The 15,510-nt window shown below is 41.6% G+C and overlaps 1 protein-coding gene across 1 annotated transcript in view; it reads left to right on the top strand.

The window, feature by feature from the left end:
• Positions 1-15,255, top strand: part of LOC112245255 (ras-specific guanine nucleotide-releasing factor 1-like) — a 33,513-nt gene extending 18,258 nt beyond the window's left edge. The window contains 13 exon segments of the mRNA XM_042323177.1: positions 697-1,067; positions 1,282-1,404; positions 10,390-10,566; positions 10,748-10,854; positions 10,963-11,075; positions 11,227-11,287; positions 11,495-11,598; positions 11,754-11,838; positions 11,973-12,170; positions 12,423-12,502; positions 12,628-12,745; positions 12,844-12,912; positions 13,086-15,255. Of these exon segments, the coding sequence (XP_042179111.1) occupies positions 697-1,067; positions 1,282-1,404; positions 10,390-10,566; positions 10,748-10,854; positions 10,963-11,075; positions 11,227-11,287; positions 11,495-11,598; positions 11,754-11,838; positions 11,973-12,170; positions 12,423-12,502; positions 12,628-12,745; positions 12,844-12,912; positions 13,086-13,178 (1,699 nt within the window). The 3' untranslated portion in view covers positions 13,179-15,255.
• Positions 15,256-15,510: the final 255 nt, after the last annotated feature.

Raw genomic sequence — 15,510 nt, 5'->3', positions numbered from 1 at the left:
GAGGGTGAGGTGAGGTGAGGAGAGGTCATGTCTGTGTGTGTCAGTGTGGTGTGTTCTGTGTGAGAAGGCAGTAATTGGGCCCAGACTCTTCTCCTGCTTGCCTAAGAGCGTCTCAGCGGGGCTCTGTCGCTGTCACCTTAGCAACCGGTCTCTCTGCTGCAGGACCCCACCCTCCCCTGGTCTGCAGAGGATCTATAGTATGAAATATTTATGGTCCGTGTTGTCGGCCAGAGCAGAGCAGACCCCTTCTCCGGCCTAGGATAGTGAGCCCAGCTCCCAGGCTCTTATCAGGGGGAGCTCCCTCCCCATGCCCACACCCTGCAGCATGTTCTCCTGTGGAGACTGTCATGTCTCTGTGAGCCACCGCCACTCTGATGCTTGTGTCAGCAGCATGGCTGCTCGCTCGCGGTGTCACTTGCTGTGCTATTTATGGGAACTCATGAGGTCTAGAGGAGGGTGGCAGTGAGTGGGAGAGGTCTTCTGCAACATTGTATCAGATTTTTTTACTTTTATTGCAGAAATACCATGTTGCCTTGTGTTGTCGCTGCTGACAATGTATTGATTTCTATATTTAACACAGAAAGACATGTATAATTCAGATGTCCTAGTTATTTGCAACACACTGAAGTGCTGAAGTACATAGCTACAATACATTCATCTGACTAGAATAAAATGTGTTGTTTTTTCCTGATGCAGATCCCTGGAGTTGTTCTTCGCCAGCAGTCAGAACAATAAACTCCTATATGGGGAGCCTCCCAAATCCCCCAGGGCCAGCCGTAAGTTCTCTTCCCCCCCTCCTCTGGCCATCACCAAGACATCGTCCCCCAACCGCCGGCGTAAACTCTCACTCAACATCCCCATCATCACTGGGGGAAAGGCTCTGGACCTGGCCGCCCTCAGCTGCTCCTCCAATGGCTATGCAAGCATGTACTCCTCCATGTCCCCCTTCAGCAAGACCACCCTGGACATCAACAAGTTATATGTCACCAGTCCAATCACCAGCAAGATCCCTGCTGAGGGAGAGGGCAAGACAGACAAGGCAGAGGAGACCACTGTGTCTAAACAAGGTAAACCAGCTAATCTGCACTGTGGAGATGGGGGGATTTATGGCCTTATTGATGCTTCTAAAGAGGAATGTTGGGCTATTTATTTGAATATAGAATGAGGGTTCAGAATTGTAATCATGACAGGTGTCTAGAATGTGGTATTTACTGACCTGTTTTGAATCATGACAGATGTCTAGAATGTGGTATTTGCTGACCTGTTTTGCGCTTGGTGTAGATATTTCAGTTCCGGAGGAAAGTGACATTGACCAAAGCCAGAGCGATGATGCAGAGCCAGAAACGTCTCCTATCAAGTCGCCAACCACTCCTCAAAAAAACGTGAAGTGCAAAAACTCCTCAGGTACATTGTGTCCCAGACAGCACAGTGTTGTTTTTATCAATCATGCCATGATACCAGAGCACCTGAATCACATGCTGGCAAGCTACCTGCATCCTCCTCTCAGCCAAAATACCATATTTGTGAACGACCGGCTCTAATCGATCTTATGTAGGAAAATTTGAAATTGCCTTTTTTATATTGGATAAAAGTAGAGACTCAGAGTTACAAAATGGTATATCATACACCTCAGTTGAGGAACAATGGAAAAGTAATTTTGCTTTGAAAGTTGGTCAATTTGTAACCTCAGTTTTGAGAAAATGGCCTTTTAATGTTTTGGTACTACTATTGGAGAGCCCTCTTTGTCTACACCCATTCAGCATTGTTCACACCCTCTTAAGCTTTAGCCCCACCCATCTCTTTAAGGGTTGATCCGAATGTACTAACAGCAGTCAAGCACCCAAGCTAACTTGCTAGCTACTTCCAGACTTCTAAGTGAGAGAAAACAGCTCACGGAACATTACTCGCCCAAGCAGACCTGGTTAGGCTGTTATGTTTTCCAGAGCATTGGTGACTGCAACTGCCTTGTCAGATTGTCCGTTCCTAAATTCAGAGCGTTTCGCATTCAGAGCGCATACCTGACGCTCTGGCTGATCCGAACGTTCTGACCTCACAATGGCAGTCAAGCACCGAGCTAACTGGCTTGTTAGCTACTTCCAGACACATAATGAAAGAACACCCCACTCTGACCATTTTACTCGCCCTAGCAGTACTGGTTACCCAGCTATCACAGTGGATCTGGGCCAGCTCCGGCTGAGAATCGGGGCACTCAGAGCTTAGAGTCAGACTCGGCCGAATCATGTGGCCCTAGTCAGAGCCGCCTTCGGCAGTATTACTTATGGCTAGGATGCAGGGATTGAGCTTGGGCCGATTCCGGTGTGAGTTATCTGGCCCAAATGTATCACTTGGGCTCGGGCCGATTGGGGCTACTCTCTGGCAGATGATTACCCATGCTGCTTCATATAATAACATAATCCAACTAGGCTCATAATTGAACAATTTTATTCCTATTTACAGATGGAATACACGTTTGTTATTAAGGCACGTGAAAGTTCACATGTTCAAGAAGGCGTTTCTGCCCAAAAACTTATTTTGATTTTTAAAAAAGAAAACGTTCAAACGGCTCTCCTGTGAAGTACTGACCCGCAACATACGCTTAGTTTCCTGAAACAGGTCACATTTATCAATGACTTATCAATGCTCTCCTGTTAAACAGAGTCAGTGATACGAAATCAAAACATACAGTTTTAAGGGGTTGTTACTTTTATTTATTTATTTATTTCACCTTTATTTAAGTTGAGAGCAAGTTCCCATTTATAACTACAAGGTTCCCATTTACAAGTTCCCATTTACAACTGCGACCTGGCCAAGATAAAGCAAAGCAGTGCGACACAAACAACAACACAGAGTTACACATGGATTAACCAAACGTACAGTCAATAACACAATAGCAAAGTCTATATACAGTGTGCGCAAATGAGGTAAGATTAGGGAGGTAAGGCAATAAATAGGCTGTAGTGGCGAAGCAATTACAATTTAGCAATTAAACACTGGAGTGATAGATGTGCAGGAGATGAATGTGCGAGTAGAGATACTGGGGTACAAAGGAGCAACAAATAATAATAACAATATGGGGATGAGGTAGTTGGATGGGCTATTTGCAGATGGGCTATGTACAGGTGCAACGATCTGTAAGCTGCTCTGACAGCTGATGCATAAAGTTAGTGAGGGAGATTTGAGTCTACAGCATCAGTGATTTTTGCAATTCGTTCCAGTCATTGGCAGCAGAGAATTGGAAGGAAACACAGCCAAAGGAGGAATTGGCTTTGGGGGTGACCAGTGAAATATACCTGTTGCTAAGGTGATCAGTGAGCTGAGATAAGGCAGGGCTTTACCTAACAAAGACTTACAGGTGACCTGGAGCCAGTGGGTTTGGCGACGAATATGAAGCAAGGGCCAACCAACGAGAGCATACAGGTCGCAGTAGGGGGTAGTATATGGGGCTTTGGTGACAAAACGGATGGCACTGTGATAGACTGCATCCAATTTGCTGAGTAGAGTGTTGGAGGCTATTTTGTAAATGACATCGCCGAAGTCAAGGATTGGTAGGATGGTCAGTTTTACGAGGGTATGTTTGGCAGCATGAGTGAAGGAGGCTTTGTTGCGAAATAGGAAGCTGATTCTAGATTTAATTTTGGATTGGAGATGCTTAATGTGAGTCTGGAAGGAGAGTTTAAAGTCTAACCAGACACCTAGCTAGGTATTTGTAGTTGTCCACATATTCTAGGTCAGAACCGTCCAGAGTAGTGATGCTGGACGGGCGGGCAGGTGCGGGCAGCGATCGGATGAAGAGCATGCATTTAGTTTTGCTTGCATTTAAGAGCAGTTGGAGGCCACGGAAGGAGAGTTGTATGGCATTGAAGCTTGTCTGGAGGTTAGTTGGTGTCGTCTGCATAGAGGTGGATCAGAGAATCATCATTGATGTATACAGAGAAAAGAGGGCGTGAGAATTGAATTGAATGGGTCGATGAATACGGCTGCATAGTATTGTCTTTTATTGATGGCGGTTATGATATCGTTTAGGACCTTGAGCGTGGCTGAGGTGCACCCATGCCCAGCTCGGAAACCAGATTGCATAGCGGAGAAGGTAGGGTGGGATTCAAAATGGTCGGTGATCTGTTTGTTAACCTGGCTTTCGAAGACCTTAGAAAGGCAGGGTAGGATAGATGTAGGTCTGTAACAGTTTGGGTCTAGAGTGTCTCCCCCTTTGAGGGGGATGACCGCGGCAGCTTTTCAATCTTTGGGGTTCTCAGACGATACGAAAGAGAGATTGAACAGGCTAGTAATAGGGGTTGCAACAATTGCGGCAGATCATTTTAGAAAGAGAGGGTCCAGATTGTCTAGCACAGCTGATTTGTAGGGGTCCAGATTTTGCAGCTCTTTCAGAACATCTGCTATCTGGATTTGGGTGAAGGAGAAATGTGGGAGGCTTGGGCAAGTTGCTGTGGGGGGTGCAGAGCTATTGACCGGGGTAGGGGTAGCCAAGTAGAAAGCATGGCCAGCCGTAGAAAAATTCTTATTGAAATTCTCAATTATTGTGGATTTATCGGTGGTGACAGTGTTTCCTAGTCTCAGTGCAGTGGGCAGCTGGGAGGAGGTGCTCTTATTCTCCATGGACTTTACAGTGTCCCAGAACTTTTTTGAGTTTGTGCTACAGGATGCCAATTTCTGCTTGAAAAAGCTAGCCTTTGCTTTCCTAACTGCCTATGTATATTGGTTCCTAACTTCCCTGAAAAGTTTCATATCGCGGGGGCTATTCAATGCTAGTGCAGTACGCCACAGGATGTTTTTGTTCTGGTCAAGGGCAGTCAGGTCTGGGGTGAACCAAGGGCTATATCTGTTCCTGGTTCTACATGTTTTGAATGGGGCATGCTTATTTAAGATGGTGACACTACCGTTCAAAAGTTTGGGGTCACTTAGAAATGTCCTTGTTTTTGAAAGAAAAGCATTTTTTTTTGTCCATTAAAATAACATCAAATTGATCAGAATTACAGTGTAGACATGGTTAATTAATGTTGTAAATGACTATTGTCGCTGGAAACGGTTGATTTTTTATGGAACATCTACATGGGTGTACAGAGGCCCATTATAAGCAACCATCACTCCTGTGTTCCAATGGCACGCTGTGTTAGCTAATCCAAGTTTATCATTTTTAAAGGATCATTAGAAAACCCTTTTGCAATTATGTTAGCACTGCTGAAAACGGAATCAATAAAACTGTCCTTCTTTAGATTAGTTGAGTATCTGGAGCATCAGCATTTGTGTGTTCGATTACAGGCTCAAAATGGCCAGAAACAAATAACTTTCTTCTGAAACTCAACAGTCTATTATTGTTCTAAGAAATAAAGGCTATTCCATGCAAGAAATTACCAAGAAACTGAAGATCTCGTACAACGCTGTGTACTACTCACTTCACAGAACAGCGCAATCTGGCTCTAACCAGAATAGAAAGAGGATTGGGAGGCCCCGGTGCACAACTGAGCAAGAGGACAAGTACATTAGAGTGTCTAGTTTGAGAAACAGACTCCTCACAAGTGGCAGCTTCATTAAAGAGTACCTTCAAAACACCAGTCTCAACATCAAAAGTGAAGAGGCTACTGCGTTGCTGGCCTTTTCCTTTTCTTTTCTTGTTCTTTTCTTTCAAAAACAAGGACATTTCTAAGTGACCCCAAACTTTTGAATGGTAGTGTATGTAAAGTACCTTCGGAATGTATTCAGACCCCTTTGAGTTTTTTCCACATTTTGCTACGTTACAGCCATATTCTAAAATGAAGAAAAACAATCCTTAGTAATCTTCTCACAATACCCCATAATGACAAAGGCAAAACAGATTTTTTTTAAGGTTTGCAAATTAACTATTCAGACCCTTTGCTATGAGACTCAAAATTGAGATGCATCTTGTTTCCATTGATCATCCTTGAGATGTTGCTACAACTTTATTAGAGTCCATCTGTGGTAATTTCAGTGGATTGGACATAATTTGGAAAGGCACACACCTGTCTATATAAGGTCGCACAGTTGACAGTGCATGTCAAAGAGTTGTCCGTAGAGCCCCGAGACAGGATTGTGTCGAGGGACAAATCTGTGGAAGGGTACCAAAAAATGTCTGCGGCATTGAAGGTCCCCAAGAACACAGTGGCATCCATCATTATTTAATGGAAGAAGTTTGGAACCACCAAGACTCTTCATATTGCTGGCTGCCCGGCCAAACTGAGAAATCGGTGGAGAAGGGTCTTGGTCAGGGAGGTGACCAAGAACCCGATGGTCACTCTGACAGAGTTCCTCTGTGGAGATAGGGAAACCTTCCAGAAGGACAACCATCTCTGCAGCACTCCACAAATCAGGCTTTTATGGTGACCAGATGGAAGTCACTCCTCAGTTAAATGCACATGACAGCCCCCTTGAAGTTTGCCAAGATGGGACTGGGAGACTCGTCAGGATCGAGGGAAAGAAGAACGGAGCAACGTACAGAGAGATCCTTGATTATAACCTGCTCCAGAGTGTTCAGGACCTCAAACTTGGGCAAAGGTTCACCTTCCATCAGGATAATGACCCTAAGCACACAGCCAATACGACACAGGAGTGACTTCGGGACAAGTCTCTGAATGTCCTTGAGTGGCCAGAGCTTGAGAGGATCTGCAAAGAAGAATAGGAGAAACTTCCCAAATACAGGTGTGCCAAGCTTGTAGCATCATACCCAAGAAGACTCTAGAATGTAATCACTGCTAAAGGTGCTTCAACAAAGTACTGAGTAAAGGGTCTGAATTCTTATGTAAATGTGATATGTCAGGGTCTTTTGAAAATAACAAAAGCAAAAATGTCAAAAGAAAAGTTTTTGCTTTGTCGTTATTGAGTATTGTGTGTAGATTGATGCGGGGGAAAAACATATTTAATCCATTTTAGAATGAGGCTATAACCTATCAAAATGTGAAAAAAGTCAAGGGGCCTGAATACTTTCTGAAGGCAATGTATATATATATATATACAGTACTAGTCAAAAGTTTGGACACACCTACTCATTCAAGGGTTTTTCTTTATTTTGACTATTTTCTACATTATAGAATAATGGTGAAGACATCAAAACTATGAAATAACACACATGGAATCATGTAGTAACCAAAAAAGTGTTAAACAAATCAAAATATAGTTTAGATTTTATATTCTTCAAAGTAGCCACCCTTTGCCTTGATGGCAGCTTTGCACACTCTTGGAATTCTCTCAACCAGCTTCACCTAGAATGCTTTTCCAACAGTCTTGAAGGAGTTCACACATATGCTGAGCACCTGTTGGCTGCTTTTCCTTCACTCTGTGGTCCAACTCATCCAAACCATCTCAATTGGGTTGAGGTCGGGTGATTGTGGCGGCCAGGTCATCTGATGCAACACTCCATCACTCTCCTTAGTCAAATAGCCCTTACACAGCCTGGAGGTGTGTTGGGTCATTGTCCAGTTGAAAAACAAATGACAGTCCCACCAAGCACAAACCAGATGGGATGGCCATGCTGGTTAAGTGTGCATTGAATTCTAAATAAATCACAGACAGTGTCACCAGCAAAGCAACCCCACACCACATTCAGAGACTTGTCCCGAAGCCACTCCTGTATTGTGTTGGTTGTCTGCTTAGGGTTTTTGTCCTGTTGTAAGGTGAACCTTCACCCCAATCTGAGGTCCTGCGCAGTCCTGAGGTCCTAAGGAGTGGCTTCCGTCTGGACACTCTACCTTTAAAACCTCTTATGGATCCGCCGCTTTTTAAACATTTTCTCCTAAAATGACATACCCAAATCTAACTGCCTGTAGCTCAGGCTCTGAAGCAAAGATATGCATATCCTTGGTACCATTTGAAAGATAGCACTTTGAAGTTGGTGGAAATGTGAAAGGAATGTAATAATGATAATATAACACAATAGATCTGGTTAAAGATAACACAAAGAAAAAACCAACCGTTCTTTTGTATTTTTTTGTACCATCATCTTTGAAACGCAAGAGAAAGGCCATAATGTATTATTCCAGCCCAGTTGCAATTTCAATTTTGGCCCCTAGATGGCAGCAGTGTATGTGCAAAGTTTTAGACCGATCCAATTAACCATTGCATTGCTGTTCAAATTTCTGTATCAAGACTGCCCAAATGTGCCTAATCTGTTTTTTAATAACTTTTCATGTTCAAAATTGTACACTCTCCTCAAACAATAGCATGATATTTTGTCACTGTAATAGCTACTGTAAATTGGACAGTGCAGTTATATTGGCAAGAATGTAAGCTTTCTGCCAATATCAGATATGTCTATGTCCTGGGAAATGTTCTTGTTACTTACAACCGCATGCTAATCGCAGTGCTGCAGAGATGTTTGTCATCCTGGTAAGTTCTCCCATCTCCACAGAAGAACTCTAGAGCTCTATCAGAGTGACCATCGGGTTCTTGGTCATCTCCCTGACCAATGCCCTTCTCCCCTGATTGCTCAGTTTGGCCGGGCGGCCAGCTCTATGAAGAGTCTTGGTGGTTCCAAACTTCTTCCATTAAAGAATAATGGAGGCCACTGTGTTCTTGGGGACCTTCAATACTGCAGACATTTTTTGATACGCTTCCCCATATCTGTGCTTCGACACAATCCTGTCTCGGAGCTCAATGAAACAATTCCTTCAACCTCATGGCTTGGTTTTGCTCTGACATGCACTGTCAACTGTGGGACCTTATATAGACAGTTGTGTGCCTTTCCAAATCATGTCCAATCAATTTAATTTACCACAGGTGAACTCCAATCAAGTTGTAGAAACATCTTGAGGATTTGAATTTAATCAATTTTAGAATAAGGATGTAACGTAACAAAATGTGGAAAAGTCAAGGGGTCTGAATACTTTCCGAAGACACTGTGTATATATATATATATATATATATATCTTATTCATGTTTTTTTCTCTATCTCTGTTTTTCTAATAAAGAGTCAAAAGTGATAAAGAAAAATGATTATTTGAGTGTTCTATGCCTATTCAATTGTCAGTGGCATGGTGCATACACTGCAGAAATGCTCAATTCTGTGTGCAGTGATCTCTGCCACACAAGATAAAATTCATGCAGACTAATTCGGTGGAGAGAATATGAACATGCAGGGAAAGCCAACGCTGGGAATGAGTAGGTGTTGGGGATACTTGTGTCATAGCAACTACAGTATGAGCGTGTTTCCCTGCCTGCCGCCCCCGGTAACGAGGTTGTTTTAGTACAAGACAGTCAGTGAAGAAAGCTCTGCTGTCTGTCTTCCTGCTCTCAGGACAGAATGTACACCAGGTCAAAGGTGAATCGAAATCTGCCATAATTTGCATTAACAGTACCGGGGCAGCAGGTAGCCTAGCAGTAACGAGCATTTTGCAAGTAACGGAAAGGTTGCCGGTTTGATTCCCTGAGCCGCCTAGGTGAAAAATCTGTTGATGTGCCCTTGAGCAAGGCACTAAAACAGAATTGGTCATGTAAGTCGCTCCACTAAATTGTACAAGAGATTAGTTTTATATTACTCTCACCATAAATCTCAATTGATTGTATTTGTTAATGAATGGTTATTGTAAGTCAGTGTGCAGACAGTGTGCACAGAAACCAGTCCATTCTTCCATTATGCTGATATTGGTGGCTATATTTAGCTACACCCATCTTAAATATCAAAGCCTCATGTAAAGTCTATGTTCTACTGGGAGAGAATGTGGTGCTCTTGGATTCTGCTGCCCTCTACTGGAGACAGAATACATGAAAACCTGTCCTGTTACACAATGAATTAAACTGACACAATAGCTAATGCCTTTTTGGGTAAGATCCATTTAGTAGCATATCAAGATTAATGTTGCTTGCTAAGTGTTGTCAACTACCTCTTAAATCTCAGCGAAAAGGTTAGAGTTGCAGTACCTACTGAAGTAGTAGTGATCCAATGGACACAGACGTCCGTTTAACGTCTAGTATTGATTTAAATTTGGCTGAATTGTCAACTATTGTGAATTCAATGTGAAGTCAACAAAAAATGTCACCATGTCATTGGATTTAGGTTAAAAGTTAGGTGAAAATAATAAATGCCCTTAGGTTGATTAATTTTTCCATGTTGATTCACTGTCATCATATAGATTTTTGGGGGTTGAAATTATGTGGAAACAATGTTGATTCAACCCGTTTTTGCCCAGTGGTTAGAGACCAATAAAGAGCATTTCATGCAGCTGACACTATCATGGATCACTTTAGTGGCTGTCCAAGGGCAGTCATAATCTCAACAATTTATTGGCTTGGAATGGTCTTTCCATTTTATACCTACAGTACTTTATTGTAAAGGTATCGCATTACTTCAATTAAGTTCACTAAAATAAATCCCATGGCATTTTACAGCCAGTATAACAGTCTTCATATTGTATCTCCCTGTAGAATTCTCCCTGTTCTCATACAACAATGGCACAGTGATGTCTTCGTGTCGCCCTGAGATGGACAACAACAACCGCAGTGCCCTCTCTGCAGCCTCCGCCTTCGCCATCGCCACGGCAGGAGCCAATGAGGGCACGCCCACCAAGGAGAAGTATCGCCGCATGTCCCTGGCCAGCACAGGTACAGAGTGTGTTAAACATCAGTTCTGTCCACAATGGGACAATTTGAATATACCACATTTTCAAAAGCATGAGAACTTTAATGTCATTTTTGTTCTTCTCAAGATAAAAAAAAAAATGTATATAGTCATTAAAAATGTAGGTGTGATATTTGCATGGTGTTTTTGATACATTTTACGCAGGGTTCCAAACAGACCAGAGGAATGGGGACAAAGAGTTTGTCATCCGAAGGGCTGCAACCAACAGAGTCCTAAATGTTCTGAGGCACTGGGTGTCAAAACACTCTCAGGTAACACTTCCAGATACATAGTTATGATAATTCACTACTTCTAATGTAAAATAGAGTGCAGGTTTCCAATCAGTTAACATTTTTGTGTGCATTTGTATTGACCTCCAGGACTTTGAGAGTAACACTGAGCTGAAGCTGAAGGTCATAGCCTTCCTGGAGGAGGTGATGCATGACCCAGAGCTGCTGACCCAGGAGAGGAAAGCAGCCGCCAACATCATCAGGTACCTACCAGCACTACCATCGCCTCAGCTTATAGACACACACTGCTAACATTGAATACATGGGCTATAACTTCTATAGGGCTGATTAACACTGATGTACAGAGTAAAGAGAAACACATTATAAATACATACCTGTTGTATGGTCTATTAGGACCCTGACACAGGAGGACCCTGGTGACAATCAGATCAGCCTGGAGGAGGTTAAACAGCTGGTGAGTGGGATGACTGCATGTGGATCTGGCAGTAATGTAAAGAAGACACTGTGTTTTACAAAATATGGTAATTGAGTCAATAGAGGACAATCTCTCCTGGACATATGTTAAGTATGTGTCTCAGGAATGTTAGATTATAGTGAAGTAGTTGTCATACCTCGCATCTTGAGAATGGTTATCACTGATGCTCTTTTGTGTGTGTACTAGGCGTCAGTAGGGAAGGCAGAGGCATTTGAGAGCCATTCTGCCCTGGAGATAGCAGAGCAGCTCACCCTACTAGACCACCTGGTGTTTAAGGTCATCCCATATGAGTGAGTGACACCCAAACACATGTTGTATTCTCAGTTGATGATACATACAGACATACAATATGGGAGACATACAGTGATTTTGAATAACAACCATGCAGTATTAATGAGAACAAATTAGATGTATTTCTACTTGATCCTCCAATATTGTTTTACAGAGAGTTCTTTGGTCAAGGCTGGATGAAGAATGACAAGACTGAAAGGACACCATATATCATGAAAACAACAAAGCACTTCAATGATGTATGCAGCTAACAACGCCCACCCCCCAACATAATATTACAACTGTACATTTTAACTTTTTTTATTACAGTGTTTGGCTTTGGTTGTTATGCATTAGGAACATGGCTATTCCTTGTCTGTCTTGCCTCTGTTAGATCAGTAACCTGATTGCCACGGAGATCCTGCGTTGTGATGATGTGACCACGCGGGTGGCGGTGATGGAGAAGTGGGTGGCGGTGGCGGACATCTGCCGCTGTCTCCATAACTACAACGCTGTGCTGGAGATCACCTCCTCCCTCAACCGCAGCTCTGTGTTCCGCCTCAAGAAGACCTGGCTCAAAGTGTCCAAGCAGGTAAGGCCACATCTCTTCACTACACACACCCAGCTCACTGATGGCTTGTAGCCTGGTCCTAGTAATATTATTACATATTTTATCATTGCACCGGGACCTCAATACACTCTTATAAACAGCTTGTTATGACACCTCAGACCTCTATGAATCCTTATAGCTTACTACCGATAAGACATCAATTTAACAATGGTGATTATACCTGCGTGTTCTCCAACATAATATTTTGATACAGTATTTTATTTAATCTCTCAGACTAAAACCGTCATTGACAAGCTGCAGAAGTTGGTTTCGTCAGAGGGGAGGTTCAAAAACCTGAGGGAGGCTTTAAAGAAGTGAGTGTTTCTTCTGCTTGTTCTAATAACTACAAAAGCCAAAAGCCAATAAAATGTTACTGGCCATTCGGGCAGTGGCTCGATCAAAGTATTAGCAAATTTGTGACTTCTGTTTTTCATTTTAGCTGTGACCCTCCCTGTGTACCATACCTGGGGATGTACCTCACTGATCTGGCTTTCATTGAGGAGGGGACGCCCAACTACACTGAGGACAAATTAGTCAACTTCTCAAAGATGAGGATGGTAAAGCGGTCTCTGCTTCGTGTAATGTCACAGAGATATTCAAATGCGTTCTGTGGCTTTGTATTGTATACATGGCTTATGTTGTTATCTCTCTGCAGATTTCACATATCATCAGAGAAATTAGACAATTCCAGCAAACAGCATACAAGATTGATCATCAGCCAAAGGTAAAGTTTTAAAGCTGTTTCGTGGTAACTTCTGTTATATTGTACATATAAAGAGAAACAGAAGAAAATGGCAATGGCCATGAGGGAAATCCTGAGTGTCAGTATTAGTCACATCGTATAGATTATCGTAGTTGTAGCCAACCTGCTGAACCTGTATATTTGTCCTGGTCTAGGCAGCACAGTATTTGCTGGACAACAGCTCTGTTCTGGATGAAGAAAGCCTGTATGAAGCCTCTCTCAGAATTGAGCCTAAAGTCAACAACTGAAGAGGATGACAGTTTCCCAAAGTGTACTCTCTGTTAAAGAACTATGTCGTACACAGTAGACATAAACAATAACTGGTGTTAAGTCATGTTTAACATTTTTGCTCTTTATACATGTGTTGTTTTGAGATGTTATCTTATGTACACATGTTCATTTAATTGTCACATTGTTGTTGAAATATTTAATTTTTCCTCTGCAACAAGGACCATTTCACTGGGCTTATTAGAGTGATAACTAAAGTCACAATGATCTTGCATAATGGTGTGTCCTTTGTAACCAATGAAATTGATTGACACCTTTTCATACTGTGGACTTTGCACTTCCTGTAAGCACACCTGCTGCCAGGGTCCTACTGTACAGGAAATATTGTTCTCTTTACTCAAATAGATATAATGTGTTTATCTGCAACTGATGTAGCATTGTAAAAATCTAACCAGGTAAAACAACATTTTTAAACCCAAAATTAATGCGGCTAAACCAATGTGTGTTCCTTTAATTGTTCTATATCAATCTGCCTCCTCCCTGCTTTCATTATTTGCTTCCATTTGAATTTCTATCAACATTTGAGTAATCTTGTCACAATTGAGATATGAGAGCCACTAGCACCACAGAGCTTTGTCTTGTCGTCATGAGGAGTGATTCTTACATAATAAGATATTACACTTGCCTGATACAGGAAGTTTCTGACTTGCAGTACAGTACTGAATCTGCTCTGAAATGAATGAAGAACAGCAAATATATAAGGGCATATCCACACAACAAGCTTTTATCTAAGAACCAGCAAGGTCTGGTTTCTTTTGAAAACATTGAAGTCAAGTGTGAATACACCCTAACCTAAAACATGATTAACAATATTTGTAGCTTTATTTCATTACTGTTGCATGTTGCATTGTAACAGGCGGTTAAATCACAAACCTCTTACTGTATATTTGCAGAAGTAATTCAAGTCAAGTAGCCATAAATACAATTTTGTTTTGCAGAATAAACTCTATTAATCCATGCAATTGAAATGGCTGGTAATAAGCCAGTGTACGTTATATCTCCAATACGAGTGTACTTCCAGTTTGACAATGATTAGTTGGGGGTGACATCTTGTTTGACTAGGGGTTTGGGGAAGTTTGCTGCTATTCTTGGAGCATGCCATTGTAGCTGTTTCCCTTTTTAAAAGCACATGTGTGTTAGCTTTCAATTTAAACTTAACGGAGCACACATATTAAAGAAAAATAAAGCAACACCCTTGAAATTGTAGTATTTTCAGGCTTTGTGATATTTGTGTACAGTAAAAGGTTGTTCCGCTATTATACTGTATCATTGAAAGACGATCTATGTCCTTTTGCTGTTCCAGTGATTGTGGAACGTGACTGTATATCACTCTGTTAAATGCATTGTTAAGAGTATGATAAAAGTAAGTGAATGAGTTACTCCGCCTGCAGCATTCAAAAGGTATTTTTGTAGTATTAGTATAAGGTAAGGGGTTACAAGAACACAGGGAAGTATTTTGTACTTTGTTGTTGTTAATTCACCTTGCTGAAATGTATGCTGTACATTTTGTACATGCAGCCCTGCATATTTCTTAATGTGGAACAGTGTCAAGTACACCTCTGAAAAGCATTGTATCCCAAGTGTCAACACAAAATGCTACAACAATTGTAATTTTGAAACCATGACTTAGAGGTAGAAGACAACTTCAAAGTGTTTTGCATATACTGTAATCCTGTCTATAATCATTCTCTTAGCAGGAATATAGTAATGTAGTGCTTATTCTGTGAATATTTGTATGTATTTTTACCATGTACAGTCTAGAAACATTTAAAGCTCATATGGCAGGCATGCAACACTGTATCAGACAATATTAAAACAATATATATACATATATATACTGTATACACTTATACGTGCACATACTCTTCTAAATGAAATATTAACAAACAAACGTTTTGCTGTTAGCAATACCCAGTGGTATGAGAATTATCTTTCAACCCTTATGTTTATTTCCACAGCTTGAGAAATATTTCCAGTTTTGTAAAAAGAAAAAATGTATGTTTCCTGATTACCTCTTGCTAATAAATCTATTCTATCTCAGGGGCATTGTTGTCTCAAGTGTGTTTGTGAGAAAACAATACATTTTCTTCTCTCTCGCTCTTCTCTCACTCCCCACCCCCCTCTATCACATGCACACACCACACAAACACACACTCTACCATAGCCGTGGGAAGTACGGGTGCTGGAGGTGAAAGAATTTGTGTCGTTGCAATAAAAAGCTATTGAACAATTTTTGTGTTGCATTATATTATCCTCATACTAGGCCCTGTAGATAGATATATATATACTACA

Source organism: Oncorhynchus tshawytscha, linkage group LG06 (genome assembly GCF_018296145.1).
Source record: "Oncorhynchus tshawytscha isolate Ot180627B linkage group LG06, Otsh_v2.0, whole genome shotgun sequence".
In the NCBI taxonomy this organism is placed as follows: Eukaryota; Metazoa; Chordata; class Actinopteri; order Salmoniformes; family Salmonidae; genus Oncorhynchus; species Oncorhynchus tshawytscha.
The sequence above is the reverse complement of the archived record's forward strand: the minus strand, read 5'-3'. Positions and strand labels throughout refer to the sequence as shown.